General features: G+C 34.6%; 1 protein-coding gene across 7 annotated transcripts in view; it reads left to right on the plus strand.

The window, feature by feature from the left end:
- The window catches only part of ANKRD12 (ankyrin repeat domain 12), a 130,687-nt gene that overhangs the window by 96,521 nt on the left and 19,251 nt on the right, over window positions 1-14,915 (plus strand). For 6 of the 7 annotated variants that reach the window (XM_040479399.1, XM_040479395.1, XM_040479397.1 and 3 more), the window contains one exon: window positions 10,197-14,911. In XM_040479399.1, the coding sequence (XP_040335333.1) occupies window positions 10,197-14,911 (4,715 nt within the window). Of the gene's footprint in view, window positions 1-5,406; window positions 5,425-10,196; window positions 14,912-14,915 lie in introns of those variants that run through there. The other variant, XM_040479402.1, reaches the window with a different exon arrangement.

The raw sequence follows: 14,915 nt of genomic DNA on the forward strand, positions 1-14,915 counted from the left end.
ATGTTTGATGTAGAGATCACTTAAAAATAAAATCTTCAGGAAAAATACAAAAGAACATTTAAAAAAATAAAATGTCATTTGTATTTACCATTATAAAGATGGAAAATCTAATCAAGTTCACAGATTTAGTCATTTAAGGTAGTCACAGCATGGCTGCTTTTCCTTTATTTTTTATGTCTAGCTTTGTTGAGATGAAATAGATGTGTAACATTGTGTAAGTTTACGGTGTACCACTTAGTGATTTGATATATATATGTATATTGCAGAATAATGACCACAATAAGGTTAGATGACACATCCATGGCCTCACCTAGTTACAATTTTGTGTGTGTGGTGAGAACTTCTAAAATCTACTTTCAGCAACTTTGAAATACACAATACAGTATTAACTGTATTCACCATGCTGTGAATTATGTCCTCAGAACTTACTCATCTGATAACTGAAGTTTGTACCCTTTGACTATCTTCACCCATTTTCCCTATTCCCTGACTTTTTTTCCATTATAAATTGGATTAATAGTCATGAATGAGGTATTTTGAATCTCTTATTTCATGTATTTATGGAATATATAAATCCAGATACTGCATATCTAAGATGGGAATATTTCAAACTCAGGCAAAGAATAGATAGCAAGTTCATGTTTGAAATTCAACTTTAACCTCAGGTGGGTATGTTTAACAGCATTATGTTTTAATTCAAATCATTTTCCATATAAATTAACAATAAATCTCATTTAATATAATGTTTTATTGTAGAGCCTAGGGTTTTGTAGCAGAGTTGTTTTCTTGGTATACTTAATCGTGAAATCTAGAAGTAGAAGGTATTCATAATGAATTTTTAGAGATTATGGCATGATTATACTGGGTTTGTATAGTTCATCTTGACTATATTTAAAGTTTTTTATATACTCAGAAGTGACAGCATGGTGGTTGTGAGTACCAGTATTAAAGTCAGAGAAACTTGGGTTTGAAGACCTAGCTCTGCCACTTATTAGCTGTAGGGTCATGGATAAATTTGTTATTAACATTATTATGTAATATCCTAGACCTATAAGGTGGATACAGAAATGAGACATTTTATAGACTTGCATAAATATGGTATTCATTTTAAGCTTTCTCCATGGATTATTTTCAACAAAAAGTTCTCATCTACTTATTAAGTTGTAGAAGAAACTTTTTTTTTTTTAATCAACCTGTAAGGACATTAAATTGATTAGCAAATGAAACAGTTTATATAATTGTGTCCACCCCTCCATCCCTGTTCCATTTTCCCCTTCTTTGGGGAATACCAAAAAAAATATTTTACATAAGGGGTTGTCAATTATGACTAGTACTTTTATGTTTAAAAATATAAATACCACCAGACGCTAATACAAGAAAGTTGTTTCTTTGTACCCTCTGTTTTTCTTCTTTCCCCTCACTGCTTCCACCTTCCCCTCCTCTTTGCCCCAGAAGTCTGTGTCTGCATATGTCCATTTTTTACCTGAAAAACTGGTGATTTCCATTGCCCTCATTCTAACGGACCACATACCTCTGCTGTAACCCTGTAATAAGTGCAGTAAGTGCCTGGAGTTAGCTTGAATCTTTCTGTCTTCAGTTTTCTGATACTAAGTTAAACAAATATGAAAAGCTATGGGATTTAATTTCGGCTTTTCAAGTTAACGTGCAGTTTATTGAATTTGGCATGTTAAGTGTACATTATTACTTAATTGCTTTTTAATTTAATGATACATTTTTCTCTCTTTAAGCAGTGAGTTAATATTTATCACATGTATGGTGTGTGCCAGGATATACCAGGCACATATGTAAATTTAATACAGTAGCCCTGTGAGTTAATCCCTGATAATAGATAACTGACCCATTAGGTGGCAGAGCAAAGGTCCAAACCTAGAGCTAAACACGGACCTCATGTACTTTTCCATTCTGTCATGCCGATTGTCATTGGGTGTGAAAACTTCAGAGTTTGATGATCCTAATGTATTATATGCTGTAGCATAAAATCACAATATGAATTTAGTGTATGTTTATTTGACTTAATGGTGTTACAGTATGTGCTGTGGCCAGACTCAACGTTCGTTATGTTTGAGTGTGGCACCTTCTCTTGCCAAAAAGGGTTCTGAAAATGAAAATAGCTGGTATTTTTTGGGTCTTGCTATAGAGTCTACCATTCACTAATTAAAAATCTTTAATGAAAGTTTACATTTTCATATATAACATTTTCCTGAAAATTTGCTTACGTGTTAACCTGATTTTTACTCAAAAAGTAAGAAAATTATTTTTTTTAATTCTTTAGTATATGTGTTTAGAGTTTTTTTGTCCTATATATTGCATAACATTTTTGTTTTAAAAAACATTTTTAAATAGATTGTAATATAATTATAAGCAAATTAGTGATTTTACCTTTATCATCAAACTTTTCATATATATGCAGGAGTAGAAAGAATACTATTATGAGCCCATAGATATTTATTACCCAGTTTTACTAATTACCACCTTCAGGCTAATCTTGTTTTTCTCTCTCCATTCTTCCATACTCCATCATTTTGAAGTCAATTCACTGGCAAGTGTTTTAGTAGGTATCTATAAAAGGGTAGGAATTTTTTTTTTTTTTTACTTTATACATAACCATAATATCATTGACATACCTAAGCTAACTAACTGTTTTTACTAGTAAATATACAGCTACTGTCCTAAGTTGTGATTGCCTCATAAAATCAAAAGATTTTTTCTTTAATTTTTTTAGTCAGAATCCAGAGTCTATATATATTGCAAACAGAGTCCACATATTGCTAATTGGGTGATATGTCCAAGTATCTTTTAATTTTATAAATATCTTTCTTTTTTTAATGTTTGTTTATTTTTGAGAGAGAGACCGCCAGTGGTGGAGGCGCAGACAGAAAAGGGAGACACAGAATCTGAAACAGGCTCCAGGCTCTGAGCTGTCAGCACAGAGCCCGATGCAGGGCTGGAATCCATGAACTGCGAGATCATGACCTGAGCTCAAGTGGGATGCTTACCTGACTGAGCCACCCAGCCGCCCCTCTCTTTCATTCTTACAATTTTTGGTTGAAATAACCTGATGATTTGCTGGTAAATTTTCCCAGAGTCTGGATTTTGCTCATTGCATCTCCATGATCTCACTTAAGGAATTATTTTTCCAAGTTGTCATCTTCCAATTTTCTTAGTTTACCTTCAGTGAGTATAATGGTAAACTGACTTTAATGTTGAGAAGGAAAAGTTGCTTGTGGGTATTACAAAGAAATTTTGCTGGGGCGCCTGGGTGGCGCAGTCGGTTAAGCGTCCGACTTCAGCCAGGTCACGATCTCGCGGTCCGTGAGTTCGAGCCCCGCGTCGGGCTCTGGGCTGATGGCTCAGAGCCTGGAGCCTGTTTCCGATTCTGTGTTTCCCTCTCTCTCTGCCCCTCCCCCGTTCATGCTCTGTCTCTCTCTGTCCCAAAAATAAATAAACGTTGGAAAAAAAAAAAACAAAACAAATTTTGCTGAAGGTTGAGCAGATTATTTTAATGTTTCTGGTCAATTTTCTTAATTTTTGTCAAAACCGAAGCGAACATTAGGTTTCTTTTGAAACTAATTTCTAGAAGTATTGGCATAAACTCTTTATATAAATAATTATTAAAATATTTTACATGCTGATTTTGCCCGTAATTTTAAAAACCTTATTTTCATCATTACTTTCCAAGATGTCAATACACTGTACATGTATGTAGTACTTCATACGGGTTCTCTATTTTTCTTTTTCTTCACAGTTGAACAGTCTTCATTTCATTGAGCTTCTGAAGGAGGCTAAAGATTTTCTACTTTATTACATCTGTTCAGTTTCCATCTTAACTGTGTTATTACCAGTATCAGCAATTTTTCAGTTTGCATAAAATACAAACAATATGTAGCTATATAAATTCTATATAAAAATGGTGCCATTGCTTAAAAATAAATTTCTGGCTGACTAAAAAAGTTCAGCAACTGATGTACAAGAGCATGAGCTCAATATACGAAGATAGGCATGTTAGCACATGATGTGTGAAAGTGCAGGCTGTGTCAAAGTTCAAGGTGGCTTGAAGCAAATCAAATAACAGAGCTGTGCTCCACATAGCAGGTGATGTGGGAACTAAATGGCATGTGGATGAGATATTTGCCACCTCTTCAAATAGCTGAATTTAAAGGGGACATCAGCAGTGAATTACCCACATGGTAGTCAGTGGCAACATCATTTGCCACCCGGATACTGTACAAGCTTGTAGAGTGGATAAATTTGTATTGCATGTTTACATCCCTTTCTACAGTCCTCCTGTTCTACCATACGCACCCCCACTTGATTTCTTGATGTCTTAATATGGTTCTAAAACATCCTATTTGTATTTATTCTACATTAACTAAGCACCTACTATCTTCTAGTTATTACGTAAGTCCCTGAGTATAAGTCATGGACTTATATTTGAAGTATCTGTTGAATAATCTGGAAAACCAGCAGAAAATTACAGCTCCCTCGCTTAAGGTTACCTTCCCACAGATGACTCTCAAATCCCATAAATTGGCCTTTTTTTTTTTCTTCAGTAAGCACACTACCTTCCCTACTGTACTCCATCCCACAAATTTAAAATACAAAAATTTTTCATTCTCTGGGTGCTATAGATTTAGGCAGGTGCTGTTAATAAAATCATATATTTTGAAGGTTTACAGGAAGCTGAATCGTGTGTGCGTGCATGTATTTAAGCACTTACTCATCTAGAATAGGTGGACTACATTGAAGATATTGTGGGAAACAGATTAAAAATCACACCTTTGGAAGTGAGTTCTCAAAGGTTACATGAGAAGTTAAATTTATCTGCTTCCAAACCCCTTCAAGTAAACATGTAATCTCCATAAATACCAACTCAAACAGCCTCAAAACAAGTCCCCTACCCAATACCCTCCCCGTAACAGATGACTACCCCAATCCCTTCCTATTTATAAATTCTCGAAGTGCTCCTCCCCCTGACTACCAATCTAAAATATCTTCTAGTTAAGTAGCTGGGAAATAATAAAGAGCAGCTGATTAGAATCCACATAAATATGCATGTAAATTTGGGTAAGAGTGAATAGTATACTGATGTGGCTAATGTGAATAGCAAGAAGAAAAGAGAGATGGGAGACAATGTAGAAATACGGTGAAGTCAGACAAAAGTATCCTGGGCTATATTCCTAAGAGTGAGGTAACTTTGGACAAGCTACTTCCTGGCTCATGCTCTGTTCACACGTCTCTGAAATAGGAATAGTAAATCCTGTTAGAGATAAATAGTAGTGTTTTACATTTTGAAAAGTTTCATACGATCATCTCTGGAATTTTTGTTTTATCCTAGAGTAGAGAACCCTCAGATGATACGAGACCTAGTATGTTCCTATAATGTTGGCCACATTGTGGTTTAAGGTGAGAACTGATCTAGGCAAAAAATGAGAATCTAAGCTGGGACGGTGGTAGTGGGAATAGAAGATAGATTTAAGAGATGTCTAGAGATAGAAACTTTAAACAGTTATTTTGGAAGTTGAGGAATTGAGAGTGTTAAAAAAAAAAACAAAAAACCTCTGAGGTTTCCAGTTGGAGTAAGTGGGTTGATTGGTATGCTCCAGAAGTGGGAAATAGTGGTTTAAAGCAGCAAGAGGAAACAGCTGTGAAAGAGGTAATGAGTTGAATATCTTCAAGTTTGAGTTAGGATGATTGAAAGGTGTCCAAGAAGGTCCAAGTTAGGCAGCTAAAGCTCAAGAAAAGTAGAGATATGGACTTGACTAGAAGTTCAAGTTTAGGCTCATGGTGCATTTAGCTTTATGTCATCATCATCCACTCCCAGAATATATGTGACATTAGAATAGTTATATTTCCTAAAAGTTAATATAATCATAATTAAAACCATTTTAAAAGCCCAGCCTCTACTGAATGCCCTTTTAGGTTTGTGAGCTGTAATTGGTTTGTGAAATGCACACGGGTGGTTTTGCAGCGATTTTGAAAGAGGGATTTACTTGGGAATATTATCATCTCCCTGCATTGGTCACATGTGCTCTGTTTGCTGCCCCTTTTGGATACCATACAAGAAGAAATGGAAATAACATGATAGTTTCAGTAGGGAAAAAGTCAAGCCTAAGGATAATAGTGACCTCAAATAACATTTAGCTATTTCTGTAAATGTCACTAGTATTTGTTACAAATATCTAAAAGTACCTTGAGAAGTATAAGAGCAAATTTCAAATGTATTTAAGTGTTTTTAATCAATGAAACTTTATTTAGCCTTTTTTATGAAGAAGAAAAATGCTATAGTGAAAAGCTTAATGTTTGAATAATTGCTTAACCTTTGTATTTCTCATTTGCCTTCCTAGTTACCCCAATAAAATTGTTTGAGTTGATAAACATTACATTTTTTTAAAGGAACTTTTGTCAGAAATAATTTGGTAAATGTTTTAAATACAAATCAAATTACTGATTAAATAGATAATTGAAGACTGAAAGATTGGAACAAAATGGAAAATAATAGTATAATGATAGCCATGGCCATTTTGACTACAAGAATTTGAAGATTTGGAGTCCAGATGATTATCTTCACTGTAAGCGTTCATCTCCTAAGAAAGGCAAAACTTTTTTTTTTTTTTTTAAAGTTACTACCTCACTATAATCACAAGACCAGCTTGCTCTATGTAAAGCAGAAGGTTTAGGGTTGCTTAGGGAAGAGAAGAGATTTTAGCCTAGTCTGCAAGTGAAATGATGTCATGGAGGTACAAGTACCTTTGCTGAGATCAGACTCACCAGCTTCATGAGAGCGGCACAGCGTTACTGCCACCGGCTGCCGAGAACCAACCACCATATAGGGGAGCAAGCCCAATGGCCACATGCAACTCAGCAACCAGAGCCAGGTTACGATCCTTCACTGGAGTAATTCCACTCTCTCATCATGGGCATTAATTAGTGTTAAGATAACTGACTTTAAAGTTTACATCATTTCCTTTTTTTAAAAAGTAGTCATCTTTGAAAAAGAACCATAGGAGAAAAGTAGCTGCATTGAGGAATGTTGCTTAATTACCTTTAGTTGATGAATCAGAAGCACAAATGATAAACCCAAGGTACACATGTATGTGTAATTCCCTTAAAGAATTTGCATTTAACCTTGGTAAAATGCAAATGGTAAGCACTATGAGATTATTATGTATAGTGCAATTTAAGTCAGGTATTAATATGCATAAAAAAATCGGGAAAAAATAGGCTGAAGAAATTATAAAGTGACATTGCACAGGAGGAAATGCAAACACATGGCAAAATGAGCCACATCAGTAATTTTAAAAATAGTGATACTATTTTATATGTTGCTGAACTTCTAAAAAAATTTTTTTTCCAAAGAGAAAAGTAATACCTGTAATGCTAGGAATTGGGAAAACAAAAGCTTGAAGAAGAAAATAAAAATCATAATTCTTCTAGCACAAGTTTAGTAGAGATATTTTGATGGATTTCTCTTGTTTTTTCATACACACAAATTGATACATTGCTGTTTTCAAGTAACAACGTATACAAAAAATTTTTTTCTATGTTATTAGATATCTGTAATATCAAATAATTGGAAACAACCCAAAAGTCCTCTCAGAAGAATCCGTTTAAATGGTTACAAATTAATTCAGTGCAATATGCAGTCTTTAAAAATAGTAATGAAGAAAATTAAGTTTCAGAAGAAAATGTGATCTGTTCAGTGGGAAAAAGCCATATATAAAATGGTATACACGCTGTGATTGGATCTGCTTGTTTATGTTGTTTATGTCATAGTACTTTCCATGCCCTGAAATCCTACCTAAAATCCCTGTACATCTTTCATGCCTCAGCTTTGGGGCCACTTGTTTGAGAATCCTGCTTTCTTCCTTCTCTAGTTCTTCCAAGTGCACCCTTTCACTCTAGTATCCTTTGCCTTTTTAGCAGTTATCAAGTTGTGTAACTGTTAAAGAGGCAGGACTATCTTTTTCATCTTGTCACCCCCTAGCACCTTGAACACTATGTACCTGGTGGAACAGAATAAACATTTATTAGAGACTGATTCTTGGTGTGAAACTGAGGGTTTGTGGGATTTACAAAGGAAAAAATCCTAATTTCCAATAAAGCTAATCATCTGATGAGAAATGTAAATAAGATAGTTATATATACCCCGACACGGCCGGAACTCACTAAGCCGTGGGATTGAGACCTGGGCTGAAATCAAGATGCTTGGCTAACTGAGCCACCCAGGCGCCCCCAATATTAGTTCTTAGATATATTTGAAATAATTCTGTAGTTAATAGATTATTTTATGTTCTGATTTTTCTCACATAAAAATAATGTTTTTATGTTGGTTTAAAAAAAGGATAGTTACATGCAAACCATAACGAATTAAATCCATGAAAACTACACAGACTTAAGCCCTCAAGAACAAATTATAAAGCATTAACAATAGAAAATAACACCTGTTGTATAAGTACATATTCTTATAGTACCTTAAGACCAAAATAAACACTGCTCCCAAAATAGATGTTCCTTGAAACAGTTCTGTAGTTTGGTACTATGTATTGCAAATTGGTGGCTGGAAATGGAGAGCATTTTCAACATCTATACAGCTAGTTAGAATTCTAAAAATGTTCTTTTTTATACCATGTGTCAGTATAATCGTTTCATTTAGAATATTTTCACCTCATCTCCAAAACTAAGATTATGATCTCTCCAGAGCTCCTATACAGTGCTTCTGGAATTTGAATTTTTATGAGAAGGACATTTGGGAACTAGATCACTTTATATAGGAAGCTTAATGTATTAAATTCACAATTTTAATAAATATTTAGCAAAGGAAGTGTTTACAATTTTTAATCTTTTTTTTTTTAAGTTTATTTTGAGGGAATGCATGTGAGTGAGAGAGGGGCAGAGAGAGGGAGAGAAAAGAGCAAGCAGACTCTCATGAACTGTGAGATCATGACCTGAGCTGAAATGAAGAGTCATCTGACTGTTAACTGACTGAGTCAGCCAGGTGCCTAAGTGTTATCTGTCATTTTTTAGTAAGTTTGGTTTTCCCCCTTGGTTAGAGGCCACAGTTTTCTTTACTTTTAGTTAGGAGCCTGGGTTTTCTTTTCAGATAAAGGCCTATTGTATACAACATACATTCCAGCTAAGAAAAGATGCCCACCTAGGAAGAAGAAAAAATCTTTTTCTTACAAATGATACAATGAAATAGAATTTGGCAATGTTTTGGCTCTATTTATACAGCTTAGATTCAACTAAACTTTCATGTACTTAAAAATAATTGTAACATTAAAAATAATGTAGAAATTGGGGCGCCTGGATGGCTCAGTCAGGTCAGCACCCATCCACCTGTTGATCTCAGCTCAGGTTTTGATCTCAGGGTTGTGCATTTGGGCTCTGCTGGGTGTGAGGCCTACTTAAAAAATATGTAGAAATTGAGCCCATTATTACCCCCGTTGTACTAGAGTATATATTAGTAGTAAGTGTAAGTTACAGATAAGAAAACTAAGGGACATGGTATCTTTTTTCAAATTACATATGTATTCAATTTGTTATAATCTTGATTATGTAATTGTGGAATATGTTTCCTTTTAAGATTTTCTTTAAACCAGATAGTCATGTATCTTGTATAGACAAAACCATTCATCTTTAGGTTACTATACTTTATGAAAATCACTTGATCCCTTATGACTTTACTCATAAAAATTCTGAAACATAAAACGGTGTGATATTTACTTAACCCTTTAAGTTAGTGGTTCTTAATCTTTTTTGCATCAGAGAATCTTACTTAGATATTCCTTCTCTGAAAAAAAAAAAGTACACATATTAAAATTTTACATAACATTAGTAGTAGCCAATATTTCCTCTGAATTCAGTCCCCTGTATTATAAAACTCTGCTTTGTATTACACATTTTTATATTATGTACCTTTGATATATGAATTGTGAGTTAATCGTATTGTTTGCTTTTAAAAGAATCAGGAGATCTCATTATGAACCATATTATCTATTAAAGGTTTTCCACAGTACTGTAGCAGAGTTATTACATATTTTTATTGCATCATTCTCATATTCTGAAATTTTCTTTCTGAATTGAAATAGTTACTATATATGCTATATTTTTCTCACAGCTTTATTTTTCTGACAATTGTCTCTTGACCAACAATAGATTTTCTTTTCTTATTCTAGATTCTGAAGAGGCTCGGTCTGTAAATCCTTCCAGTGTTGATGAAAACATTGACTCTGAGACAGAGAAAGACTCTCTCATCTGTGAAAGTAAACAGATAATTCCCAGCAAAGCACCTCTTCCATCTGCTCTTGATGAATATGAGTTCAAAGATGATGATGATGAAGAAATAAATAAAATGATTGATGACAGGCATATTCTTAGAAAAGAGCTACGGAAAGAGAATGAAGGTGAAGTAGAAAAGAATAGCTTATTTGCAAAACAGGAGAAAGCTTTCTATCCTAAATCATTTAAAAGTAAAAAACAAAAGCCATCTAGAGTTTTGTATTCAAGTTCTGAAAGTTCAGATGAAGAAATTCTTCAGAATAAAAAGGTTTCTGCTCCATCTTCTGTCCCTGAAACATCAAATTCTGATACACAAACCAAAAAGGAATATGGAGTTTCAAATGAACACAAACAGAAAGGCAAAGTTAAAAGAAAATTAAAGAATCAGAACAAAAATAAAGAGAACCAAGAGCTGAAGCAAGAAAAAGAGGGAAAAGAAAATACCAGAGTAACAAACTTGACAGTTAATACTGCACTCGATTGTTCAGAAAAGACCAGAGAAGAGGGGAATTTTAGGAAATCTTTTAGCCCAAAAGATGATACTTCGTTACATTTATTTCATATTTCCACTGGTAAATCTCCTAAACATTCTTGTGGACTAAGTGAAAAGCAGTCAACACCACTAAAACAAGAACATACTAAAACATGTTTATCACCAGGAAGTTCTGAAATGTCATTACAGCCTGATCTTATCCGGTATGATAACACAGAATCTGAATTCTTGCCAGAAAGTTCAAGTGTAAAATCTTGTAAGCATAAGGAAAAAAATAAACATCAGAAAGATTTCCACTTAGAATTTGGTGAAAAGTCAAATGCCAAAGTAAAAGATGAAGATCATAGTCCAACATTTGAAAATTCAGACTGCACACTGAAAAAAATGGATAAAGAGGGTAAAACATTAAAAAAGCATAAATTGAAACACAAAGAAAGGGAAAAAGAAAAGCATAAAAAAGAAATTGAAAGTGAAAAGGAAAAATACAAAAATAGAGATAGTGCTAAAGAGCTGCAGCGGAGTGTAGAATTTGATAGAGAATTTTGGAAAGAGAATTTTTTTAAAAGTGATGAAACTGAAGATCTGTTTTTAAATATGGAACATGAGTCCCTAACATTGGAAAAAAAATCAAAGTTGGAAAAAAACATAAAAGATGATAAATCAACCAAGGAAAAGCATGTTTCAAAAGAGAGGAATTTTAAAGAAGAACGAGAGAAGATTAAAAAGGAAAATGAAAAATCTTTTAGGGAGGAAAAAATAAAAGACTTAAAAGAAGAAAGAGAGACTGTACCCATAGATAAAGAAACAGAATTCAGTTCTTTAGGAACAAATGCCAGTGAAGAATCTATAGGGTTACATTCAATGGAAAAGGAAATAGAGATTGAAAAACAAGAAAAGCATGTAAAAGAAAGGGAAAAATCAGAAAAGCGGTTTCAAACTAAAGAAAAGGATGTTGAAAGAAAAAATTCTGAAAAAGAGAAGAAGATCAAGCATGAGCATAAGTCAGAGAAAGATAAATTAGATCTTAGTGACTGTGTTGACAGAATAAAAGAAAAAGACAAGCTGTATTCACATCACATAGAGAAATGCCATAAAGAAGGTGAAAAGATGAAAAATATTACCACTATTAAAAAAGCTGACGATAGAGAGAAAAGTAGAGAAAAGATGGACAGAAAACATGACAAAGAAAAACCTGAAAAAGAGAGGCATCTAGCAGAAAGCAAAGAAAAGCACTTGATGGAAAAAAAAAACAAACAATCAGACAACAGTGACTATACTAAATCAGAAAAAAGCAAAAATAAAGAAAAAGACAGGGAGGTAGATAAAAAGGAAAAATCTAGAGATAAAGAAAGTGTAAATACAACTAACTCCAAACACTTCCAGGAAGAGAAGAAGTCAAGTATGGCAGACAGTAGTAAAGCACAACATGAGAAAACTTTATCCCTTAAAGAAAAAACAAAAGATGAGCCTTTGAAAACCCCTGATGGAAAAGAAAAAGATAAAAAAGACAAAGATATAGACAGATACAAAGAACGAGATAAGCACAAAGATAAAATTCAACTAAATAGTTTATTCAAACTAAAATCCGAAGCAGATAAACCTAAACTTAAGTCATCACCAGCATCAAAAGATACTCGACCTAAAGAAAAGAGGTTAGTGAATGATGATTTAATGCAGACAAGTTTTGAACGAATGCTAAGCCTTAAAGACCTAGAAATAGAGCAGTGGCACAAAAAACATAAGGAAAAAATTAAGCAGAAAGAAAAGGAGCGGTTGAGAAATCGGAATTGTTTAGAACTTAAAGTAAAAGATAAAGAAAAAACAAAGCATGTACTAGCTGAGTCTAAAAATAAAGAACTTACTAGGTCAAAGAGTTCAGAGTTGACTGATGCTTATACCAAGGAGAAACAGTCTAAAGATGCTGTAAGTAACAGATCACAATCTGTTGATGCCAAAAATATCATGAATTTAGGGAAGTCATCTTTTGTTTCAGATAATATCTTAAACAGATCTCCTAGATCAGAAAGTGAAAAACCAGGTCTCAGCTCTAGATCTGTATCCATGATTTCGGTTGCTAGCTCAGAAGATTCCTGCCATACTACAGTGACAACCCCCAGGCCTCCAATTGAGTATGACTCTGACTTTATGTTGGAGGGTTCTGATTCCCAAATGTCCTTTTCCCAGTCACCTTTTTTGCCAATTGCCAAATCTCCTGCCCTTCATGAAAGGGAATTAGATAGCTTGGCTGAACTGCCAGAGCGGATTAAGCCACCATTTACAAGCCGACTTCCAACATCCCATCTCCGATCATCTTCTGTAGAAGATGTCAAACTAGTGATAAATGAGGGGAGACCAGCTGTAGAAGTTCGAAGGTGTAGCATGCCATCAGTCATTTGTGAACATACAAAACAATTCCAAACAGTATCAGAAGAAAACAATCAAGGTGGCTTAGCTGTGCCAAGAGATATTTGTCCTTCTCCCAAACCTGAGGTGTCCTTAAATGTGCCTGAAAGAGAACTTTCAAATATGTCTAACATACATTCCAGTTTTGCAGCGTCTCCAACTAGATCTGTAAACAGCAAATATATTTCAGCTGATATAAATGTTATCAAGAGTACTGTTCCAGTGGGCACTTTAATGGACAGTCCTGTGCATTTAGAGCCATCTAATCAGGTTGGTGTGATCCAAAATAAATCATGGGAGGTACCTGTTGATAGTAGACTGGAATCCTTAAGCACCAGTGACTTTATCTGCCCAAATTCTGGTACACCTGATCAAGATTCTTCTGTTCAAGGCTTTTGTAATTCTGAAAACAAAATACTGAAAGAACAGAACACTGATTTTTTATCCCTGCACCAGACTGAACTGCCAGGAAACTCTTGTGCTCAGGATCCAGCGTCCTTTCTGCCTTCACAACAACCTTGCTCTTTCCATAGCCAATCACTTTCAGATGCTGAATCTATTTCTAAACATATGTCTATGTCATATGTTGCCAATCAAGAGCCGAGTATTTTGCAACAGAAAAACGCAGTTCAAATTATCAATTCTGTTTTAGATACTGACAATGAATCTACAAAAGAGGTAGAGAATACTTTTGTCTTAACAGATGTTCAAAAGACAGATGCCTTTGTCCCATTGTACTCTGAAAGCAGTGTTCAAGAAGCAGCACCAAATTTTGAAAAGGCTAATACTTTACCTGTATTACCATCAGAAAAAGACTTTAGTGGAAACGATGCCTCTTCCCAGCTAAATACACATTATGCGTTTGGCAAATTCATGTATAAGTCTTCCAGTGGCCATGAGGTTGAGAGTAGCACTTCTGATATTCAGGTTATTTCACATGAGAAAGAAAACAAACTGGAGAGTTTGGTCTTAACTCATTTGAATGATAAATGTGATTCTGATTTGTGTGAAATGAGTGCCGCGATCCCAAAAGGGAACCTAAATGAACAGGATAATCCAAAACATTGTCCTGAAGGTGAAAAGTGTTTGCTTTCCATTGAAGATGAAGAATCACAACAAAGCACTTTATCAAGTCTGGAAAACCATTTGCAACAGTCAGCTCAACCAGAGATGCATAAATATGGTCAATTAGGTAAAGTAGAATTAGAAGAAAATGCTGAAGATGATAAGACCGAAAACCAAATCCCTCAAAGGATAACTAGAAACAAAGCGAATACAGTGGCAAATCAAAGCAAACAGATTCTTGCTAGCTGTACACTACTATCAGAAAAAGACAGCGACTCTTCATCTCCTAGAGGAAGAATAAGATTAACTGAAGAAGATGATCCTCAAATTCACCACCCACGGAAAAGGAAAGTATCCCGTGTACCTCAGCCTGTGCAAGTGAGTCCCTCTTTACTACAAGCAAAAGAGAAAACTCAGCAGTCTCTGGCAGCCATCGTAGATTCTCTGAAACTAGATGAGATTCAGCCATACAGTTCAGAGCGAGCAAATCCATATTTCGAATACTTGCATATAAGGAAAAAAATTGAAGAAAAGCGCAAATTGTTGTGTAGTGTTATTCCTCAAGCACCTCAGTATTATGATGAATATGTGACATTTAATGGCTCATACCTCCTGGATGGAAACCCCTTAAGCAAGATTTGCATTCCCACAGTAA

Source organism: Herpailurus yagouaroundi, unplaced genomic scaffold (assembly GCF_014898765.1).
Source record: "Herpailurus yagouaroundi ecotype Mexico unplaced genomic scaffold, PumYag 142, whole genome shotgun sequence".
In the NCBI taxonomy this organism is placed as follows: Eukaryota; Metazoa; Chordata; class Mammalia; order Carnivora; family Felidae; genus Herpailurus; species Herpailurus yagouaroundi.